The sequence below is a fragment of the Nuphar pumila genome, chromosome 3 (genome assembly GCF_984573655.1).
Source record: "Nuphar pumila chromosome 3, dmNupPumi1.hap1.1, whole genome shotgun sequence".
In the NCBI taxonomy this organism is placed as follows: domain Eukaryota; kingdom Viridiplantae; phylum Streptophyta; class Magnoliopsida; order Nymphaeales; family Nymphaeaceae; genus Nuphar; species Nuphar pumila.
This window is the reverse complement of record NC_143251.1, coordinates 142,766,790-142,789,148: the sequence shown is the minus strand read 5'-3', so window position 1 is coordinate 142,789,148 and position 22,359 is coordinate 142,766,790. Positions and strand designations below refer to the sequence as shown.

Here is a 22,359-nt window from a genome sequence, read left to right as displayed (position 1 = left end):
GGTGGGTCGTTCGATATTCTTTCCATGACCTATGTTGAAGGGATATCTATATGATCCAATTAATTGCGCAAGGTCCACAGTAGCAACGGAACCGGGGAAAGTATATAGAAAAGACACTTCTTTTTATATTATCTTAGTATTAGTTAGTGATCCCGACTTGATGAATCCTTTCTTTCGTGATGAACTGTTGGCACAATCCTACATTTTGTCTCTTTGAACCGAGGAGAAGCATCAAAAGGTGGTGGAGGATATCTTGAAAAAAGCTAAGGTCCCGACAAAGCCAGACAGTTTTGTGAGGGTTTTCATTCACTAGTTGACTGGTCCTAGCATTCACACTTGGTTCCCGGCATCTACCATTATACCAAGAATGATCCGCCATACAAAAGCCTTTGTCCATTTGAAAAAATGACTGTTCATAAACTCCAAGACCGTGAAAATTATTGGGAGTTCAAGATTTTGTGTTTCAAGTCCCACCTCACGCACGGATGCCATTAGAAATAGAGAGTTTCGTCCGTTTGAATTTCTTGATAATCAAAAGGAATTTAAAAACAAGTGAGATTGCAGATTAATGGTGATAATGAAGCATTTGCGCCCTTTGCTTAGAAGAAAAAACCATAATTTGATCAGTTTGGCCTGCTCTTGCAGCAGGCTCAGCGAGCTTGAGCTCATGACTAGTCTGAGCTATATGAGCCAAGCACGAGCTGGCTCATTTACAAAAAGGGTCCTAGCCTCGGAGTTTTACCTGCCGGCATGACTACCATAGGTATGGCAGGCTGAGCCAGTGCGACCAGATCTTAGTGTGGGTGAGTAAATCCAAAAAAAGGTGCACTCCATGTGAGTGCACCTTTCAGGGGTGCACTTCTTGTGAAAACATGCAAAGTCTCTTTAGTGCATAATTTCACATGATCCCTTCCTTTGTTTTGTGAAACAAGAATCATAAAAGCATAAAGAGCATTTGATATCAATACTCATGAAGCATATCTTTGCCAAAAGAAGTTTACACGCCAACATTAATCAACTTTGCATATATCATAAGCTTGATACGCTATATTTGTCCCTAAAGCAAAATAATAAAAAGAAAAAGAAAAAACATTATTGTATGCCAATTGCCAGTTACTAAAATGGGAAGATTTTCATAAACCACATTCATTTCTTAAATGCTCATATTAGAAAAAAGTAAAAAAAAAAAAGACAATTCCCCTCTCTTTTTTCACTTTTTACCTCATACAACAAGAAGATGAAAGAGAAAAACCAAATTATGAAAAAGAAAAATTGGTTTCCTTTGTCCATCTGTACATTATACGTATATTTATACATTTTCAAATATCACCAAGATTTTTAAATTAAAAAAAGAGAGAGCGGGCTACCGGAATTTGGACCAAATCGGGGAGGCTCAGGCTCTAACCGAGCTACCGAACCGGGGCTCCATCGACCTCAACGACGACCGGTGCCGGGTCCGGCGATTCTCCAGCCGGCCTAGCGGGCCCCACGTCCGGGGAGAGTAGGGAGCTCCGGCAGGTGGGGCAGGACGAGTGGGAGCCGAGCCACCTGTCGATGCAGCGGACGTGGAAGCCGTGGTTGCATTTGGGTAGGACCCGCACCTTCTCCCCCTCGGCGAACTCCCCCAGGCAGATGGGGCACTCCGTCGCCGGAATGTTCGCGCAGGAGTAATCCGTCACCGGAATCGCCCGGAGCGCCTTCTTCTTCAGCCCCGTCGCCGTCCGGATGGCCGCGGCCCAGTCCCCGCCGGGATCCGGCGACATCCGGCGGCCGCACCGCAGCGCGCACCGGACGATCGAGTTGAGGCCGAGGGCGCAGATGAGCGCGCAGAGCAGCGCCGCGAGGATGATCACCATGTTGGTGTCGAAGTTCGCCTCGCTCGAATAGGGGATCTGCCGCCTGCTCCCGTCCGTCGGATGGGCCCCCCTCGGGTCGGGGTCGAGCAGCAGCCGCCGTCCGATCCCCATCACTCATCAATCGGAGAAGAGGGGAGAACAAAGAACTAGGTTTTTTGCTCTTTTTTCTACAGATCTAGGGTTTTGTGGGGGAGGGGGTGATTCGAAGCGGCGGGGGATTCTGAGATGTTGGTTTTTGCTGGTTTTGCGAGATCTGAAATGGGTAGCTGTCGGGTTGGGGGGAGGGGTCGAGGAATTTGTAGACTCTTTCTCTCTCTCTCTCTCTCTCTCTCTCTGGGTTTGAAGATGAGGTGGTTATTTCTAGCCGGAGTTGCTACCGGGATTCCTGGTAGATGGGGACGTCGGTTGAGCATCTATTTTGAGTCATTCGAAAGGGATAAGGGAGGGAGATAGGGACCATGGTCACCAAATTGTGTGTTAGCAACTCACCGGAGTTGTTCTGGGGAGGAGGGATCCCGTCGTCCTCACAAGTTTTTCCATGGCTTTGGTGATGAGAGAGAGAGTTGTGGGGGTGGTTGATTTTTAATGTGTCCGGTAGTGTAAGAAGGTGGTACCGGTACTAGCATATGACTTGCTACTAACTCTCCTTTTTTTTATGGGGGTCATGGTGAAGTTCAGAGGGTTACCATGTGATAAGAAGGAGACTGCGCCCTAATGAAATCAAAGCCATGGAAGAAAAAAACACTTGATTTTGCTGATTCACTCTCTCTTCTTTTTTTGGAGAATGATTTCACATTTATGATTTGCTTTGACCTAGGTAAAATAGTTTATCCCACGTAATCATGATTGAGAGTTTTGAATTGTTAGTGGAATGGGTGATCATTCATAGGGATGGCAGTCGACGGGGGCGAGGGGCAAGGTCTTCACCCCTGTCCCATCTAAAAATCCTGTCTTTCATCTTTGCACGGATCTTGATTTTAACTTTCATCCCTACCTTCGTTCTTCTTTCATGTCCTCCGTTACCGGTCCAAACTGAGAGGCAAGCAGTGGACCTGAGGAAACCGGGGCCCCGCCCCGTTTGGCCTGGGGATGAAGGGTATGAAACAGGGATGGAGGCGGGGACGAAGGTTAAAATCCATCCCCATTCGGGGATGGGCGTACCCTTTTCCCCGCCCCGGTCCCCACCCAGCCCTGTCCCTGCCACTTTTCTCCGCCTCATTCCTGTTTGAACCCGGGATGGAGGACATGAAACGGGGATGAAGGCGGGGGTGGAGGTTAAAATCCATCCTGGCCGGGGATGGAGGTGGGGATAGAGGTTCTAATCTTGAGGGGGGAGGGGGACCTTGTCCCCCACCCTACTTTCATCCTATCCTTAGGCAGGACCAAACCCCATTTCTCCTCGGTCCACTGTCATCCCTAAAGAATGATCGAAGATGGGGCAAGATGGGGAAAAGAATAAGTTCATCCCTGCATGGGTTTTGATTTTAACCTCCATCCTCGCCTTCATCCCCGTTTTATATCCTCCATCTTCATTCCAAACGGGGCGAGGCAGGGCGGGGCCTCATTTTTCCCTGGTCCACTGCCATCCCTAGTGATCAAGTCCGATGGCAACATTGATGAAAAGCTCATGAAAGCATTTGGGACCAATGTTGTTAGCATGGTTGCCAATTGGCCGTTTCTTATTGTATCGGTAGAAAATCAATATGAAACTGACATGAACTTTAAAATAGTTAAAAATATGTTTTATATATTTTAATATTTTTTATACATGTCTTTACTTGGTTAAAAGTTGGGCGATTCAGCCCTCAGTCAATTTGAAAATCGATTCAGGGTCTGAGACGATTCTTACAACATTATTAGGGACTAAAGTTGGGAAACCAGACCATGCTCGCACAACTCAACTCGGAAAGAGCTTGTTCAAACTTGTGAAATGGCTCCCCAAAACAAATACAAACAACAAGTGTTTCAGTTGGTTTTTAAAAGGCAAGCTGGGGCTAGGTAGACCACACCTGTTATTGTTCAACGTACCACTGGGGTTTGAACCTGCAACGTCCCACCACAAAGAGACTTGCACTAACAGCTCTTACCAACCATTACAAACTTTACATCATAAAGTCAAGATGGCTGAAATGTTTGGCTTGCAAGCTATAAGTTTGCCATTCCCATTCAAGTCCTGTGACTTTAGAACAGTGACTCATTTTCTTAAGGAGATAGTTTGAGCTTAGCTCACTAAGAGGTGGCCTGGTTGTTGGGTCTGTGATAAATTGAGATCAGGTTCAATGTAATTGCACGCTTTGCTGTCGTACCTGATCGCAACAGCTGGCAGGATTTATCCTAAAGATGGTGGGTGATCAGGTACATCAGCACGTTAAAATTGTGCAATCACATTGAATATGATCCCTCCTCGCATGTGGCCCCTCTTTAAAAATCATCTAAGATGGGATGTGCAATCACATTGCACACTTTAGTGTGCCGCTGCACCAGATCTGCCCTCCATCTGGGGCCCACAGCTGACAAGCTATGGAGAGCACTTTCATCTTATGTAGGGTCCAGTGTGACAAATATCGCGAGATTTATGAAAAAACATACATATCGTGATATTTACGTTTTAAACGGCTATTTATCGCAAAAAAAATCTTATATTTTTATTTTAAAATAATTGTGATTAATATTTTCTTATAAAAACTAATTTTTATACTTTTTAATTAAATTTTTATTGCCAAGATTTTGTGGAAAAAAATGAGGAGATTTATAGAATTTTTTCAATTTCTCACAAGTTTTTGAAAAACGAAAAATTGCCAATAAAAACTTTTGTCACTATGTTAGGGTCTCCATAGCGGACGGGCTGTATTCGAGAAATGGAGTTTTAGCAGCACACTCAAAGTGTGTAATGTGATTGCACCTGATCTGCCCTTACCCCCGGGTGACAATGGTACCTGGTGGGTGTGGCCAACGTGTTGTCACGTAGAGTAGCAATCAATAATGAGTTGGGTTCAAATTAAGGCCTCCCATTGTTGTCACTTTCTACTTGGCTGGGCTAAAAAGGGACTCTTCAACCAGGCCAAGAATCAATGTTAACATCCAAGGCTGCATCAGTTTAAATGCTTTGTATCCAATTTTTTAATTAACCCTGTGACTCTACACTTTGAGAAAGGAGATCATGTTTTACCAACGTCAGTATCTTTACCTACATCCTTGCATCCTCTTTCAACCACCCCCTACTGTTCCAATCACATTTCAAAGCTTCCGTAAAGCCAACGTTTCAGAACTCGGATCTCATCGTTTGAAATAGGATGGGTTTCGTCATACATTTAATCCTAGCCATCCAATGTAAGATGAAACCCATCCGATTTCAAATGATGAGATCCGCGTTCAATATTTAAAGGGCAGATCAGGTGCAATGCGATTACACACTTTTGGTGTGCTGGTGGTGGGGGTGATACAGCCTGTCAGTTGTAGGGCCCAATAACCGATGGTGGGTTATCAGACGCAGCGGTACACCAAAAGTATGCAATCACATTGCACCTGATCCTCCCTCGTTTGCAAATGAGTTATCTTTCGAGGTACTCACCCACCCAAATCACAACATGCATTCCCCTAGACCGCGATGCTAATTTTGTATTAACAATGCCTTTTGCAGAAAATCATTGAACAAACCAGTGATTTTACTTTTCTATTTCTTTCCATGATTTTTTCGTGAAAGCACTGGATAATTAATGATTTTTAAAAGAAATTTGCTATTATATTTAGCATTTTAAATTTGTTTTTTTTTTTCAAGAATATGTTTTCATGATCAACTGGCACGTTTACTATTTTTTTGTAAAAGACTCTATTAACATAAAACTTACTATGCAAGTGGGCAAGAGAGATTACGGGTGGCAATCGGGTCGGGTTGGCGGGTCAGCATACCTCAACACGAATCAGACTTGTTTATTAAATGGGTCGGCTGTGGCAAACACGAACCTGACCCATTTATTAAACGGGTAACCCAACACGACTCGATTAACCCGTTTAATAAACGGGTTGGGTCGGGTAAACGGGTTGGCAGGCTGGCGGGTGGGTCAAGGTCGGGTAAACAGGTTGGCGGGTCGGGTTCGGGTAAACGAGTTGACCTGCATGCCTAACTCGTTTATTAAACGGGTCAGTCGGGTTGACGGGTTGGCATACCCCTAACACGAACCCGACCCGTTTAATAAACGGGTTAGGTGGGTCGACCCGTTTATGACACAAACCCGTTTAAGCCAAATCCGAACCCGCCTAAGAGGCGGGTTGGCCGGTCCTGTCAGGTTTTGCCACCCCTAAGAGAGATGTGAGTTGTATTTTCGGTACCTTGGTTAAGTTACTGGATCTTGCCCTAGCTCAAAGCATATGACATACGCTTAATGCTCATAAGCAATGTTGTCAGTATCGGCCCGTCTCGTTTAGCCAACGATTCAGGTGAATCGGCCCCGATACCAATACTCAAGTGAATAATTCTGAATTGGCAAAAAAATAATAATAAAATATTATGTGCCAATCAGAATGTGACACTTGTTAAAGTCATTAAAATAATATTAAAAAATAATGTAACTATTTTTCGATTCAAGGGTGAAGAGTATCAATTTTCTGCACACTGATAACATTGCTCATAAGTACTGGGGGTGAACTTTAGTTTCATTAATTAGGGATGGCAGTTAACCTGGGTGGAGACCGTCTCAAAATCCTGCCCTTCATTCTCACCCCCATCTCCCCACGGGTCTGATTTTAACCTCCATCCCCGATTTATGTCCTCCATTCCCGGTCCAAACGGGGCAAGGCCCCCTTTTCCCTGGGTCCACTGCCATCCCAAAAGAAGGATTGAAGATGGGGTGGGGGCAGGTCAAGGCGGGGATTGGGGCGGGATGGGGCTGGACAGGGAAAAGTGAAAGTCTATCCCTGCATGGGTTTTGATTTTAACCTCCATCCTCGTTTCTTATCCTCCATCCTTGATCCAAATGGGGTGAGGCGAAGCCTCGTTTCCCCTTGGTCCACTGCCATCCCTAAAGAAGGATTGGAGACGAGGTGGGGCAGGGCAAGACGGGGATAGAGCGGGATAGGATAAAGTGTAAGTCCATCCCCGCCTCCATCTCCACATGGGTTTTGATTTTCCAAATGGGGCTAAGCAGTGCGGGGCACCGTTTTCCCCCTTAGCATTAATCTTATTTATTAGGACACATACTTTTGGCCATCTCTCTCTCTAATCCCATCCTACGACATATGATGGCTGGAGGATCTTATGTCAATCCTAGCCATCCAACACATTTGAATGATCATAATTAATACTGATGGATGGTTAAGATCAACATATGATGAATCCTATCGTATGCCTTATGACGGGATCTGTGTTCCGCTCTCTCTCATATTGGGCATGTGACAAAATAAAGTATTAACGTGCCTGCCTACTGATTCCTAGTTGGAACTGAATTCTAAGGAAACTTAATTCCTCTAGATCAGGATGAACCACCAAACAAATTGAAATCACATTGATGGCCTCACCTTAGGGAGTGGGTTGGGAATACGTCCAAATCTTGGGAAAAACAGGTTTCCTATAGCAGATCCATTTAGAATGATGTAAAGTAATACAATTACAAAGATAATCATCTTAATTGAGAATCACTTTTCCATGGAAAAGTTTATAGATAGGATTGAATGTAGGCATTAATCAAATTCACCTTTTCTTGTTCTATCTCACAGTATCCATTTTCTCAAAACTCCTTCACTTCCCTTTTCACTTTTCTTAAGCTGAGTCCATGTTTTTTCACGCTGCTCAACAGCTTCTCCACATAGTTCTTCTGAATTGCGCTATGCAAATCACTTAATGAAAGTAGATTATCTCCCCCATTAAATCCACAACTTTCTATCATATTTCAAATGATGGGTTATGTGTATTCTTTGCTACAAGGGTCCCGCCTTCATAACCAGTTTCATGTCGTCAATTCTTTTGAGTTTCATTCTTGCGAATGTATTATTCAGATGGGATACTTAACGCGTTAGCTACAGCACTGCATGTGTACAGTGCCTAGTATCCATCATTTATAATTAAGACTACTAGAGTATCTAATCACATTCGCTCAGCCAGCTTTCATATCTAAGTGTCAATGTCGGCTCAACAAAGTACTTTCATCGTTGGTGTTCTTTTCGATCTCTACGCATCTCACCGCTCCATCAAAAATTCCTTTCTTGGTTTGATAAAGAACAACCCATTATTACAAAAGTAATACAATTTACAGGAGTCTATTTTGATATAGGTCTAGAAAGAACTGATCCTTTGAAAGATGAAGTCAAAATCTAGGCTTCTGCATGTCTAATCCATCTGTGTGGAAGAAACATCAGGCACTTCATTCATTCATTGTTCTTTGTCACAAGTCCGGTTATCAGGATTTTCTTGATGACAAAAATTTGTTTTCTCAAACATCGTGAAAATAACGGATAATTTCATGAATTTTAGATACAAGTGATATTTTGTAAAATATTTTCAAAATATCATCGATGTTTTGTGATCATGAATTAAAAGTAGTCAACTTCTTGTCATGCATTACTCACACATGGGCCACTAAAAAGGGCAACTTCTCCTGCATATGGTGGTCATGATGTCATCATATAATAAAGTAGTTAATTAAATGGATATATATTTTCTACTAGAGATGCAAACTGTTCGGATCCCAAACAGCTAAAATACATCGGAGAGTCAGATCCAGAATAACAAAAAATTGCAAAATCTTCATTCTGAATCCGACCCATTTGTATCTCTAAACTATTTTTTATTGATAATTTTAACCATATAGATATGATCCACATGCTCCATTTAGTAGGTGCCACAGAATCCAACTTTTTTTTTTGATAAAACCAAATCCAACATTTGTACAAGTTCTTCTTCTGATGCAAAAGTCCGATGCACCAAAGCTTTTAAACTAAAAAAAAAACTTATTTTTTATTGAAAATCAAAAGTATCATGAGATCCAAGCAGTTGTGTAATCATGCTAACTCAAATAAGTCAATCTTCTCTTTTATTTGAAGGGAAAATATTGGCCAGTATAGAGTTTACCATACTTTCTAGTACAAATAACTCTTTTTCACATTTTTGTGGAGTTTTTTAGATCAAGCCTCATGGGTATGATCTAGATGTTTTTTTTTTGTTTTTTAGAGAGTACATGGTTTGCCTAGTTAAGAACATGTTTTAGTTCACTGCACTACGTAAATATATTTTTTAAAACTTCATAAATGAATGACCAATAATTTATATTAAAATTTTATGATAAAAAAATCAAAATTTTACATCGAAGCCACTTGATCCAAATCATTTTTCTTAATAAATAAACGATGATGAACACATCTGTGGAGTTAGAACAAGGTTGCACATGTGAATCACTATAAGAGGGTACGGTACCCTAGAGTGTAGCCAATATTTTGGCTTAACACAGGAAGTTAGGAACTAAAAAGGGCAAGTGCATGCCTGCTTGGGCACCGTCCTCAACCAGAATGATCCAGCACCCTAGCATGATCCTGCAGCCTTTCTTCCCCCCTCTTTTCGTGAGTAAAATAAATGTGCGATAGCCCTTCACCGTCCTGTCCCCAAGATACCGAGATGCACAGAAGATCCCAATCGGAGGCCGCGCTTCGGGTCGTCTCCGACGACCTCGCCGGGTTCGAGCCGGAGACCGCCTTCTCCGCCACGCCGTCCGGTGCCAACTTCGTTAGGATGACCGTTGGTGGCGGCGGCGGCTGTGGTGGTGGAGGAGAAGGTGGTGAGGAGGAGGAGGAGGAGGAGGAGGAGGAGGAGGAGGAGGAGGGGGAGGACCTCTTCTGCACATTCATGGACCTAGAGAAACTCGGATCTTCGACAACGAGCAACGATTCGAAGTCGGGGGATGGGAAGAAGGGGGCGGAGATCTCGTCTGTGGATTGTGGGAATGTGGGTGCTGGTGGAAATGCCGGTGGTGGTGGTGGAATGGTTTCGATGACGATGGTGGGGCCGGCGAGGAATCCGCGGCACCGGCATAGCAATTCCGTTGATGGGTCGTCGTTCTTGAGAGGGGATGGGTTGTTTGGAGAGACGGTGGAGGTGAAGAAAGCGATGGCGGCCGACAAGCTCGCTGAGCTCGCCGCGATAGATCCGAAGCGAGCCAAGCGGTGTGCTTTCTTGCTCTTCCTTTCATTCTTAGTTGATTTTTTTTTGGTTTTTGTTGATCGGATTGGGACGTTTGTTCTCCTTTTGGTTTTGCGGCAGTTGATGGAAGTCTTCTTGGTTTTTGTTTTAGTGGTTGTGAAAGTTTTGATGGATTCTGAAGAAGGACACTAACCTGACTCTTGATGTGATTGCCTTCACTATCTTTTGATGTAGATCGAGGTTTTGGACTTTTGTTGTTGTTGTTGTTGGTGGTGGTGCTGTTACTAATAAAATGAGATTCATCCATGTCGGAATCTAATAATAATAATAATAATAATAATAATAATAATAATGTACTTCTATTAGTAGTATTAGTAATGGTTGAGCTGTTGTTGTTGCTGTTGTTCTTATCAATATATCAAGATTTGTCTAGAGAAAATGGGTTTTCTGAAGGATTCTATACGGTGCAAAGAAGTCTATGTTTTGAAATAAACCGTTAGTAGTTTGTGTGTGTATATAAGTTGCTATGTTATATTATCGTTTGAGATCAATGGAGTTGCTTTGTGATGCAGAGATAGAGATGTCAAAATTAAATTCTAAGATCCTCCTGTGGCTCAAATATGGTGCTAGCTCCTTGCTAATGTTTGGAAAATAGGTCTCTTTCTGATAATCATCTCACCATCCATTCCAATTTTCCCATCATTTCTAGTAAGTTTCTGACTTTTTTTGGCTGCTATATGAAAATTAAAACGGATGATATCTCCAAATTTCGTTGTCCTCTGATTGTAAGCAGATTAGAGGTTGAGTTAGAGCAATGCTACCACGAAAGTCAAGGCTGATTATTTGTGGAAGCTTCCAATTAAGAAAAGAACGTAGAAGCATCAAAATATAGAAAAAGGGAAGGGGATACAGCTCTGGAGAGACTAACCGAGAAGTTATGAGCAGCACTATGACAGAGTAATAGGAAATAAGAGGTTGGTAAAGGAGCATTGTGGGGAGATTTGTGGAACATGAGTGGATATCTGTAGTTAGAGAAATAAAAAAGGAAAAAGGAGAAAGTGAACAATAGTGAAGAGCATGAAGGATTAATTATAATGAAGTTGTCAAAGACATGACTATGCAAGGTTCTCCTTGGAGCTTTGTGACAAAAGACGGGAAACATGTATTAGCTAAAGAAAAAGAGAGGATACGTTGTCGATATGTCAGAAGATTTATAGTAGATGACCTGATTTTGGTGTATTTTTTGTGGATGTTTTTTGAGGGCTTTGGAAATTTTCAGATAAAAGAATTCTTCTTCTTTTTGCTTAAAATATATCTCCCTAAGTTACTTCCTTAGGGGCCTTGACAGGCACACCCACTTATCGAGAAAAAGTGAGATAAGTTGGGACATAATATTGTTCTCCATGATGCAGTGTCAGCTCATCCCACTTATGATGAAATGTCTCCATCAAAACACACCCTTGACGTGTTTGATATTCTAACTGCTTTCAAAATAAAATGACCAAAGCTTTGCGTGGAATTTTTAATTCTTGGTTTCGTTCTGGATGTTGTTTCTAGGATTCTGGCCAATCGGCAATCTGCTTCTCGCTCAAAAGAAAGAAAGGCTCGATACATGTTGGAACTTGAGCGCAAAGTTCAAACCCTTCAAACGGAAGCTACTACTCTTTCGGCACATCTCACCTTATTTCAGGTTAGCTACAACTTCCGTTTAGTTTTCAAATCTAAATCAAAATTGGCACTGCACTTGCATCTTGGAGTTTGTGTTTCAATCCTTCCAAGATGGACTTTTTCTGCTAGTAGCAAAAAAGTTTGTTTGCAAAGATTTAAGTTCACAAGTATTTACAAGCATTTATATTTCAGCATTTCTCACATGAATCAAGCAAAATGACTAATAGAGTGCACCAGAAATCATCACTTTCAGCATGGGTATAATTAAGTTCGACATATGGTGGAACTTTTGTAGTGCATGTCAGAGTTGCCTATACATGTCTTAAAAGGCCAAGCTTATGAACGTTAAGAGATTTTCAACTTGTTTGACTTGGCTATCTAACCGTTCTGCATATATTTTTCTGAAGTTTAGCATCTCTGATGGACAAATATGTTAGTAAAGTCTGCAGGCCATACCTACAGAAAAGAGTTTGCATTTATAGTTTATCTTTTACAGAGAAGCATGGTTCTCTATTTGAGCAATTAGTTCCATTTGATTTCATTTTTCATTTGTTGTGTGACTTGTGTCTATTCATCTTGGAATTTGTTGAAGGTATAATAACCTTTCATATTATTGGATGTGTATTGGGCCACAGCGAGATACAACAGGGTTGACAACTGAGAACACAGAACTTAAGCTACGGTTGCAGGCAATGGAGCAGCAGGCTCAGTTACGTGATGGTATGTATCATTTCACTTTTAGAGATTCTCTATAGTGGTGCCAAAATATAGTAATGGAACAACAGGCTCACTTACGTGATGGCTTGCTTTTGTAATGAAACAAAAAGAATACAAAGATTGCCTCTAAGGGCTACAAGAATGCACAAATACAAAAGGACCACTTATTGGGCCAAATACAATCTCTCAAAGGAGATACACATAAACAAAGGGCCACTTATGGGCCTAATACAATCTCACAAAGGAGATACACGAACACTTAGAACAACAAAGTAAAAAGTGTATGCTTGTATTATCACAAATATGCTTAGCAAAGCATAACTATTACAATGGGGGAAGATCCCCTTGTATAGAAAAAAAGAGAAGACAGAAGAAGACACAAGGGCTAGTCTGACTAGCCCCAACAGCTAGAATCTAGCTGTTGGGACCAGCCCAATGGCTAGTTGGGTTGTCCCAACAATTACTTAATACAAAAAAAATGCAAAAAATATAAAATATAAAAACCGATTTACAAGTCTGCCCCTACTAGGCAGTCCTTATTACAAAATAGAAAATAATCGACATATTTCATACATAATATATATAACAACAAAGTACACTAACACCCCCCTTCAAATTTACAGTGTAAACACCAAAAGTTTGTGAAGGGGAAAGTGAAATCTAGGTGACAGAAGCACTTTGGTAAAGAAGTAAGCTAGATGATATTCGGAGGTGACGTAGGGCAAGATGATAGTCTTCTTTAAAAATTCTTCGGGTACACAGTGGTAGTCAATTTCAATATGTTTAGCCCTTTCATTAAATGTATGGTTGTCGGCTATGTATATGGCCCTCTTATTGTCACAACATAGTTTGGAGTGTATCTACAAATGAACCCTCATATCTTCGAACAATTTTCGTAACCAAACAATTTTCGATGTTGTGGTAGTCATTGCACGGTACTCAACTTCAATAGATGATAACGATACTTTTTGTTGCTTCTTGCACTTTCAAGATACCAGAGAATCACTTAAAAACACACAATCAGAATAAGCAATTAACTCAAGAGAGGAAGAAGGCAATAAAAACCTCCTAGAAGAATTATGTAAATATCGATTGGTAGATAGGTCATTATTTGATTGATGCTAAGGCTATTAAAGTTCTAAGACTCGTCATCGTTGCAACTACAGTCAACGTTTTTTCGTAATCAATTCCATATTCTTGTGCATATCCATTAGCAACTAACCTAACTTTATATCTTTCTAATAACCCATCACTTTTAATCTTTGCTTTATAGACCCACCTACAACCAATAACCTTTTTACCTAAAGGAATAGTTACAATTTTTCAAGTGTCGGGTTGAGTGCTTCTAATTCTAGGTGCATAACATCTATCCAATGTGAGTATTGCTTAACTTCTTTAAAGTTTGAAGGCTCATGATAAGAATGGATCATCATTAGACAAGATCTATAATTTGGAAAAAATGAGTCATATAATACAAATTTTTGAGGAGGTCTAATGCTCCTAGAGGATCGTTGAGGTAAGGATTCCTCAACTTCGTCATTTAAAGGAGATTTTGTGAATATATGTCAAAAGCATTTTGATGCTCATTTCCCTCACGTCGAGTATATACATAAATATCATTAGGATTCTCAGAGGGAGAATCATCTCTTTGATGAGAATGGTTATCACAAAAATTCTCATTATCACAATCAATCTTACTATCCTAAATTGTATCATTAGATTTTTTAGAGTCATCTCTAGGAAGTAAGTCAAATAAAAAAGAATAATCAAGATCTTCCTTAGTTTTTTGATGTTGAAATCCATTTTGATCTTCAAGAAAAAATCACATTTATTGAAATATAAAGTTTGTTGTTTTTAATATCATAACACCTATATTCTTTATTATTTTCACCATAACCAATAAAAGCACATTCAAAAGTTTTTGGTAAGAGTTTGTCTTGTCCTTGAAAAAGAATATAACATTTACAACCAAAGATTCTCAATCTTTTGAAATTCTGAGATATTTTATATAATTTTTTAAAGAGAGAAACATTTTTTAAAGACGAGGATGACATCCTATTTATAAGACATATTGTGAAAAGAGCAACTTAGACCCAAAAAAATTTTGGAACATTTTTAGAGATGAGAAGAGTTTTTGTGGTTTCAATAAGATGCCTATGCTTTCTTTTTCCAAGGCCATTTTTTATGAAGTTTTGGGACAAGATCTTTGATGAATAATGTCATTTTGTTTAATATAATTTTGAAATTCTTTTGACATGTATTTCCCTTCGGAGTTGGATCTAAAAATAGCTATATTATGTTTAAATTGATTTTGAATAAGGATATGACATTTTTTGAAAATAGAAAAACATCAAATTTGTTTTTAAGAAAGTAAACCCAAGTATATCTGGTGAAATCATCAATAAAGACAACATAATATGAATATCCTTCTTTAGACATGACAGGTGTCGGTTCCCATACATTTGAATGCACTAAATCAAAGGTTTTTTTTGAAATGAAGTTGCTATGTTGAAAATGAAGATAATGCATTTTTTAATGATACAATCATTGCATGTAAATTCCTTTTCATTACAAAATTTCTCAAAAACAGGAAAGAGATACATCTTAGAGAGACTAGGATGACCTAGTCTTTTGTGCCAAGTGACAGCATCTTTTGTTTTAACATGATTGCAAAAGGACTTAGATGATAATGACAAAAAATTTATATAGTATAAGTCTCTTCTTCTGTGTCCTTGCCCAATCCGCTTCCCAAACCGAAGATCCTGCACATGGAAATTTGAAGATGAAATATAGACACTGCTGTTAAAATGTAAAACTGTACATATATGTATATATAATAATATTATATTATATTATATATATATATAAATACATTTTTCATTTCTTTCTTTTCTGTAATTTTTTTCCTTTATTTTTATTTTTTGTTTTTATGTCATCTAGTTCAGTTTGAACTAGAATGACTGTTGCTAGTCAAGTCCTGTCCAGACTTGACTAGCAATAGAGCTCTTGGACTGACACATTCCAACCGCTCTAAATAGAGCTGTTGGACTGTGTCCAACAGCTCTATTGAGTCCTCTTTCAGTTGTGTATATAAAGGGGTGCAACCCCTCTTGTATTTTATTCCAATGCTTCTTAAGCAATTGGTTTTTCATATCAATAAAGAATACATTTTTATTTTTATTTTCTTTCCAGTTATACTCTTTTTAAGGGTTATGCTTTAGTGTCATTCTTGACACTTGCCCTTGTTAATCTAAGCTCGTGTTTCGAAGATCCTCATTTCATTTCATGGTATCAGAACCGCGGAAGTACTAAATCTTGAGGAAAAGCTGCCTTGGTTTCCGTGCCCGTTTGCAAAAGTGTTCGCCACTTGAAGAGAAGTGTTTTATCACTTCATTGGAGAAGATTTCACATCTTGTTGTATTGTTTTTTTTTCTCTTTCTTTTTCATTTTCCTTCTTGTTTCTCTTCTATCCCTATTCTTTCTCTCCTTGTAATCGATGGATGACAATGATAAAGTCACCATCATGCCTATGAAACTAAGCGATACGAACTATGTAACATGGGCTTCAATCATGAAGCACTATATATGGGGAGAAGGCTTATGGGGGATTGTGGATGGTTCCGATTCAGAACCTAAGCTATCTCTTACTAAAAATGAGGGAGATAAAGAGGTCCCTCTATCGGAAGAAGAGAAAATCAAGGCTATTGCCTCATACGAAAAGAAATGAAAAGAATGGAGAATATCTCATGCGAAGATAATGTCATGGCTTATCAATAGCGTTGACATTAAAAAATGCTTAAGTCTTGCCAAATTTGATCATGCCGATAAGGCATGGGAATACCTTAAGAATATGTATTCCCTTAAAGATATTGCACACGTGTGCAACCTCCAAGAAAAAGTTCGAATGATGACACAAGTAGACAAAACTATTAGTGAATATTACAATGGGTTGTCGGAACTTTGGGAAGAACTTTCCCTTTTAGAACCAAAGTGGCATTGTGCCGAAGACATCGAGCTTCGTCAGAAACAACTCGATGCTGAACATTTTTACTAGTTTATCACTGGATTAAGGCCGGAATTTGAAACCACTAAATTGTCTCTACTTCACTAGGGAAAAATTCCTTCTATTGTTGAAACTATTGAAGAGTTAACAATGGAAGAAAATCGTCTCCGGAAAGGTTGTTTAAAAATTGAAGATGATTCCGTTTTAGCCGTGTCTAGACCAGAGAATCATGTTCGATCATATAGGCCTCCTCACTTTAACCGACAAAATGGTGACTATGATAAGAAGAAAGTTATTTGTCATCACTGTCATGAACCGGGACACTACAGGCCACAATGTCTCAAACTTAAGGATCTGAGAGAAAAAAGAGTTGCAATTGCTGGATCGGAGCCTAAAGATCAGGATGCACTAGTTTCCCTGGCCCAACTAATGGAGATTCTTCAGCCTCTCATCAAAGGTGCCTCTTCCTCATCTGAAGCTTCAACCGGCGCAACAGCCTCATCTTTTTCTGATCTAGGTAAAATTTCTTGGCTTCTTGACTCTGGTGCGTCTTTTCATATGACCCCAAATAATCAAAGTCTATCCAAATGTGTTAAAAATAAAACAAGTGTGTCAAAGGTCTTTACTGCTGATGGGACTTCTCTTGAAATAGAAGGAATATGAAATTTTGAAAAAATTTATAAAACAAATTTTTTTTTATTCCAGAAATTAGACATGTTCCCAAATTAAATTTAAATCTTTTATCTGTATCTCAAATTTCTGATTATGGGTGTAATATTTCTTTTTCTTCTCATGATTGTTGGGTACAAGATCGCCAGTCAGGCAAGCTGATTGGGGAAGGCCATAGAGAAGGAGGACTCTATTACATGGATTTTTTGGAAATGCCGAAGAAAGCTTTTTGTTATAATATTCAAAAAATAGAGTTGGAACTGTGGCATAAGAGACTTGGTCACCCACATATAGCCAAAATCCAACATTTTTCAAATCTCGGGAAATTTTATAACTCTGAATCATTTGATTGTAAATATTGTATTCTCGACAAAATGAAAAGATTACCATTTCAGAACAGAACCTTTTTCTCTTCAAGATCACTTGAATTAATACACTCGGATGTTTGGGGTCCTGCACCAGTAATTTCTAAAGGAGGATTTGTTTACTATGTTATTTTTGTCGATGATTTCTCCCGACATACGTGGATGTACTTTCTCAAACATAAGTCTGAAGTATTTTCATACTTTCAAACTTTTCATAATATGGTTAAAAACAAGTTTCAAAATGATATTACTATTTTTCGCACAGATTCAGGGGGAGAGTTTTTATCCACAGATTTTCAAAATTATCTTAAATTGCATGGCATCACATATCAAAGATCTTGTCCTTATACACCTCAACAAAATGGACTGGCAGAACGAAAACATCGCCATATTATAGAAACCACTAGGACTTTATTAATAGCAAATCAAGTCCCGAAAGACTTTTGGGCAGAAACTGCCTTAACTGTCACCTATCTCATTAATAGGATGCCATCTTCTTCGTTACAAAATATCACTCCCATTGAAAAACTTATGAACATTTCTCCAGACTACTCTAGACTAAGAATATTTGGGTGCAAATGTTTCATATTTACTGACAAAAATGATAAACTTTCCCCTCGTGCGATTCCCTGTGCCTTTTTAGGATATGCTGAAAACCAGAAAAGTTATAGATGTTTTGACTTCAAAAATAATAAACTATATGTGTCTAGAAATGTTTCCTTTCTTGTAAAGGAGAGCTTCTTTGATTTTAGAAAATTAAAAGACGTCACTGAGTACTCCTTTTTGCTAGATCTAACATCAACATCTGATGAATATGACCTTGACTGTAACTTTGATGATGATCAAAGAATTATTGATCTTAATGTTGAAAATGAAGAAGTTCATAGAGATACTAGTATTCAATATTCCAGGCGACAAGAGTCTAATCCTCCATGTGCACTTGAGAAATATTCTAACATTCCAACTAGACAATCATCCCGAATCTCGAGGCCTCCAGGAAAGTTTGTATCATACGAGTCTTTCTCACCCACATATAGGGCAGTTATTGCATTAATTCACTCATATGAAGAACCATCCACATATTTTCAAGCAAAAAATGATATCAAATGGATAGAAGTCATGAAAGCTGAATTAGATGCACTTGAAAAGGCTTCTACATGGAATATTCAAGATCTTCCTCCAGGGAAGAAAACTATAGGATGTCGATGGGTTTATAAAATTAAAACCAAGAGTGATGGTACTCTTGAAAGATATAAAGCCCGTTTAGTAGCCAAAGGTTATGCGCAAGAATATGAGATTGATTATGAAGAAACCTTTGCTCCGGTGGCTCGTATGACTACTGTCCGAACCTTAATTGCCTTAGCTTTTATCAAAAAATGGTCTATTTTTCAAATGGATGTCAAAAATGCTTTTTTAAATGGAAAGCTAGTTGAAGAAGTATATATGGAACCCCCTCCTAGTCTAAGTATTCCTAAGGGTAAAGTCCTTCGCTTAGAAAAAACTCTTTATGGACTTAAACAAGCACCAAAAGCTTGATATGATAGGTTTAGTCGTGTTATGATTGATATTGGTTTTCAATTCTGTTTAACTGACACTGCTTTGTTTATTAAGAATTCTGATGCAGGGATCATTGTGCTTCTTCTCTATGTGGATGATATGATCATCACCGGAAGCGGTAAACAGGGAGTTGAAACAATCAAAACACTTCTTAAATCTCATTTTGAAATGACTGATTTGGGCTTGTTGAGATATTTTTTAGGCATTGAAGTTGCTTATTCTCCTAGAGGATATTTATTATCTCAGACTAAATTTGCTTTTGATATTGTTTTCAGGTCTGGTATTACTGATGATAAGAAAGTTGACACTCTAGAAGTTGTTAATGTTAAAATGAAGATTGATGATGGAGAACTTCTTGCAGACGCTACTCCTTACAGACAGCTTGTCGGGGCAGTTTCCTATCTATCCATTACCTGACCAGATATAGCACATGTTGTTCATACAGCAAGTCAATTTCAACATGCTCCTACTTCTGTTCATATGGGAGCAGTCATGCGTATTATCAGATACATCAAGTCCTCTCTTTCACGAGAACTTTTCTTATCTTCCTCCTCTTCTTTTGATTTAATTGCATATACTGATGCTGATTGGGGAGGTGATCCCAATAACAGACACTCAACCACTGGCTTTTGTGTCTTTTTAGGGGAATCATTGATCTCGTGGAGGTGTAAAAAGCAACAGAAGGTATCTCTCTCATCCACCGAAGCTGAATACAGAGCCATGACAACCACGACCATGGAAGTAGTTTGGCTCCGACGACTGCTTGCTAACATGGGAGCTAAAGCAACAAAGGCTTCACAAATGTGTTGTGACAACAAAAGTGCGATCTATTTGCCAGTAACAGAACATTCCACGAACGCACCAAACACATCGAAATGGATTGTTACTACGTCAGAGAGGAATATCTACACGGGATAATTGATCTGCCATATGTCACTTCAGAATATCAGTTAGCAGACTTCTTTACAAAGCCTCTCGCTGCTCCTCGATTTCACTTTCTCTTAGACAAACTTTCGCTCATCGTACCGTAAGTTTGAGGGGGAGTGTTAAAATGTAAAATTGTACATATATGTATATATAATAATATTATATTATTATATATATATAAATACATTTTTCATTTCTTTTTTTTCTGTAATTTTTTTCCTTTATTTTTATTTTTTGTCTTTATGTCATCTAGTTCAGTTTGAACTAGAATGACTCTTGCTAGTCAAGTCCTGTCCAGACTTGACTAGCAATAGAGTTGTTGGACTGACACAGTCCAACAACTCTATTAAAAGCTGTTGGACTGACACATTCCAACAACTCTATTGAGTCCTCTTTCAGCTGTGTATATAAAGGGGTGCAGCCCCTCTTGTATTTTATTCCAATGCTTCTTAAGCAATTGGTTTTTTATATCAATAAAGAATACATTTTTATTTTTATTTTCTTTCCAGTTATACCCTTTTTAAGGGTTATGCTTTAGTGTCATTCTTGACACTTGCCCTTGTTAATCTAAGCTCGTGTTTCGAAGATCCTCATTTCAACTGCAACCAAGATCGGATATTTGAGAAATCGAAAAAAGGTTTAAGTTAAGTTTTGGAATAATTCTAATTTTTGGAACAAAGAACTTTTTGTCGTTGCTTAAAGTGGTTTCAAGAGTTCCTATTCCCTTAATATCCAAAGATGTACCATGAGCCATAGAAAAAAAAGTTTTGAAAGAATTAGTGCTTGGTTTAGATAAAAGCAATCTCTTTAGAGTCATATGAAATGAAGCACCTGAATCAAGAATCCAAGAAGACACACCGAGAGTTGATGAAAGCACGACACCAGAAGTAGAAGGTGTGGAAGAGTTGTTCTTTACAAATTGTTAAAATGCTTTCGTAAGTTGTGCAATGAAGTCCTTGATATCTTCATCCATTTTTTTATCTTCATTTGAGTTGCTTGAGTTCTCTCTAAAGGAAGCCACTTTTCTCTTAGGACAATTGAGTTTAAGATGCCTCATTTCATTACAATGATGGCCCAATTTTTCTTCGACCACCATTGTTGTTATAGTTGTTTTTTAAAAGTGAGGTGGCTTATATGTCCTCATATTATTGCCTGGTGTAAATACCGCATGTATTTAATATCCCTTTTTAGTGCCAAACATGTTTCTTCTTGGCATAGATCGACAAGAATTTCACTAAGAGGAGTTGATGCCCTATGAAGTAGGGATCTTCGTAGTTGTTCAAATTCGGGCCTAAGCCCATGAATGAACTAAAAGAATATATGTCTCTCCATTTGTTCTTAACTCATCCCCCTCCTTGTGGTTAAGGTAATGATTTCGGGCATGGCTAGCTCCCATAGTGTGACAGGACCCAAGGTGGCAAAGCAAGATGTGTCTAGTAAGATCTCTTTTAGTGCACACCTTTCATGAAGAACCATGCTTCATTTGCCTTTTTGAATTTGGCTAGATTAACACAAATTTTGAGCTTCACATTGTTCATGAACGGTGCCAATATTTTGGTATGCTTACTTTTTCAATCTTCAACTTTGAATTGGTATTCATCAATGACCTTGTCTTTTTTTTCATTTAAGGTTTTTTCTTCATTTTCTTCCTTCTTGGTGAGCTTTAGTTGGGGTTTCAGAACTATACCACATACAAATCCTCAAAGTTTTTTTACCTTTGAAGTTGTTTTCCATAACGGCCACCCACATTCTATAGTTAGTTCCATTCAATTTGAACGAGAGATCAATCTTTGCATCCTTGTCGGCCATTATGGAAGAGAAGAAGGAAGGAGGATAACAAGTGTGCAAAATACAAGCACACAAAAAATAAAATAAAAGAAAGTCCCAAGAGCTCTCAATCACCTAGGGCCTCTGATACTATAAAATGGAACACTAATGCAAAGAACAATGTCACAATGAGAAAAAAACTAATGCACAAACACATAAACAAGAGGCCACTAATGGGCAAAATACAGTAAGCCACAAAGGGCTAGGCACCAAACACACACAATGTGAGAAAGAGAGCTTGAAATTTAAAGAATAGAATATTGAAATGCTATAGAAAGCATTTGAGAGGAGTGGGGGCTGTTAAAATATGTGTATTATCGTCATTTGTAATCTCGTATATATTTATATTCATATATATATATATAGATACATATACATATATATATATGTATATGTATATGTATATATATATGAATATAAATATATATTCTTTATTCACCCAAAAGGGTATTTCTGTAAATTCTTGTTTTGCGCATATTCCACTTTGGAATATTGCTTGTAATTTTCTATTTTTATTTTTTATTTTTCTTCTTTTTTCCCTTTTTATTTTTCGGCTTTTGTGCCACATAGGGAGGCTCCCCAAAGAGTCGTTGGGGAGCCTCCAACGGTCACATATGTGACCGTTGGGGGCTCCCAACGACTCTC

The 22,359-nt window shown here is 38.8% G+C and overlaps 2 protein-coding genes across 4 annotated transcripts in view; one reads left to right on the top strand and one right to left on the bottom strand.

Moving 5' to 3' along the window:
- Positions 1-1,116: 1,116 nt before the first annotated feature.
- On the bottom strand, positions 1,117-2,226 carry LOC149844191 (RING-H2 finger protein ATL74-like). The gene has a single exon (XM_090002086.1). The coding sequence runs from the start codon at positions 1,965-1,967 to the stop codon at positions 1,410-1,412; it is 558 nt and encodes a 185-aa protein (XP_089858212.1). The 5' UTR covers positions 1,968-2,226; the 3' UTR covers positions 1,117-1,409.
- A 7,222-nt stretch (positions 2,227-9,448) lies between these two features.
- LOC149844190 (transcription factor RF2b-like) overlaps positions 9,449-22,359 on the top strand; it is a 50,537-nt gene continuing 37,626 nt past the window's right edge. The window contains exons 1-3 of one of the 3 annotated variants that reach the window (XM_090000389.1): positions 9,449-10,004; positions 11,539-11,671; positions 12,285-12,369. In XM_090000389.1, coding sequence (XP_089856515.1) covers positions 9,460-10,004; positions 11,539-11,671; positions 12,285-12,369 — 763 coding nt within the window. In that variant the 5' untranslated portion in view covers positions 9,449-9,459. Of the gene's footprint in view, positions 10,005-11,538; positions 11,672-12,241; positions 12,370-22,359 lie in introns of all 3 variants that reach the window. The other 2 variants (XM_090000391.1, XM_090000390.1) reach the window with 2 other exon arrangements.